Here is a 788-nt window from a genome sequence, read left to right on the forward strand (position 1 = left end):
TTTTTTTTTCATCAGCTTTACTACGCAAAACTCCCCAAAGATATCGCCTCTCGTTATGTTCTTTTATTAGATCCTATGCTTGGTAATATATATTTATATATATATGTATATTGTTATATGTGTATATATTTTTTTAATTCATTTATGAAAAAATAGCCACTGGTGGATCTGCCATGCAAGCTGTTCAAGTTTTGCTTGATAATAATGTTAGGGAAGATCATATTATCTTCTTGAACTTGATTGGTTCTCCTGAAGGTATTGATGCTTTTGTTCAACGTTTCCCTAAGGTCAAAATTGTTATTGGTGAGCTTGATGCTGGTCTTAATGAAGAAAAGTATATTATGCCCGGCTGTGGTGATTTTGGTTGCAGGTACTTATAAGTAAAATGGTTCTTTGAATGATTTTAACTAATTGTTTTGTTTATCTTCTATTGTAGATACTTTGGTACTGATTAGATATTTATTTAAACATCAACAACATTGCATAAAAATAAACTACATCCATTTTAGAAGAAAGTTTAAAGTTCCTTGTCGTTTTGATTTTTTTTTTGAAGTCAATGTACATGTTTCATGTTAAACAGAACAAGCAGTAATACAGTTTTTTCCGCTTTTTAAACTCTCTATCCCCCACTTTATGTAATGACTACCCTCAACAAATATATTGTATAAAATTGAACGTAATTATTTAAAATAAGTGGCATGGATGAAAAAGAAAAAAAGTTTGACAGGGACTATCATTTTTAGTATCATGCAACAACCTGATCGAATATATTGAATATATCTTATATT

At 29.3% G+C, this 788-nt stretch overlaps 1 protein-coding gene across 1 annotated transcript; it reads left to right on the forward strand.

Annotated features, from left to right (window-relative positions):
• Positions 1 to 12: 12 nt before the first annotated feature.
• Positions 13 to 380, forward strand: BX663DRAFT_440356 (uracil phosphoribosyltransferase-domain-containing protein; the record flags this gene model as incomplete). The annotated part of the gene is made up of 2 exons (XM_051523392.1): positions 13 to 82; positions 157 to 380. Coding segments are annotated over 2 exons (294 nt in total), but the record flags the coding sequence as incomplete, so codon positions are not given.
• Between the last annotated feature and the right edge of the window lie 408 nt (positions 381 to 788).

The sequence above is a fragment of the Cokeromyces recurvatus genome (assembly GCF_025118155.1).
Source record: "Cokeromyces recurvatus strain NRRL 2243 chromosome Unknown BX663scaffold_27, whole genome shotgun sequence".
Taxonomy (NCBI): domain Eukaryota; kingdom Fungi; phylum Mucoromycota; class Mucoromycetes; order Mucorales; family Mucoraceae; genus Cokeromyces; species Cokeromyces recurvatus.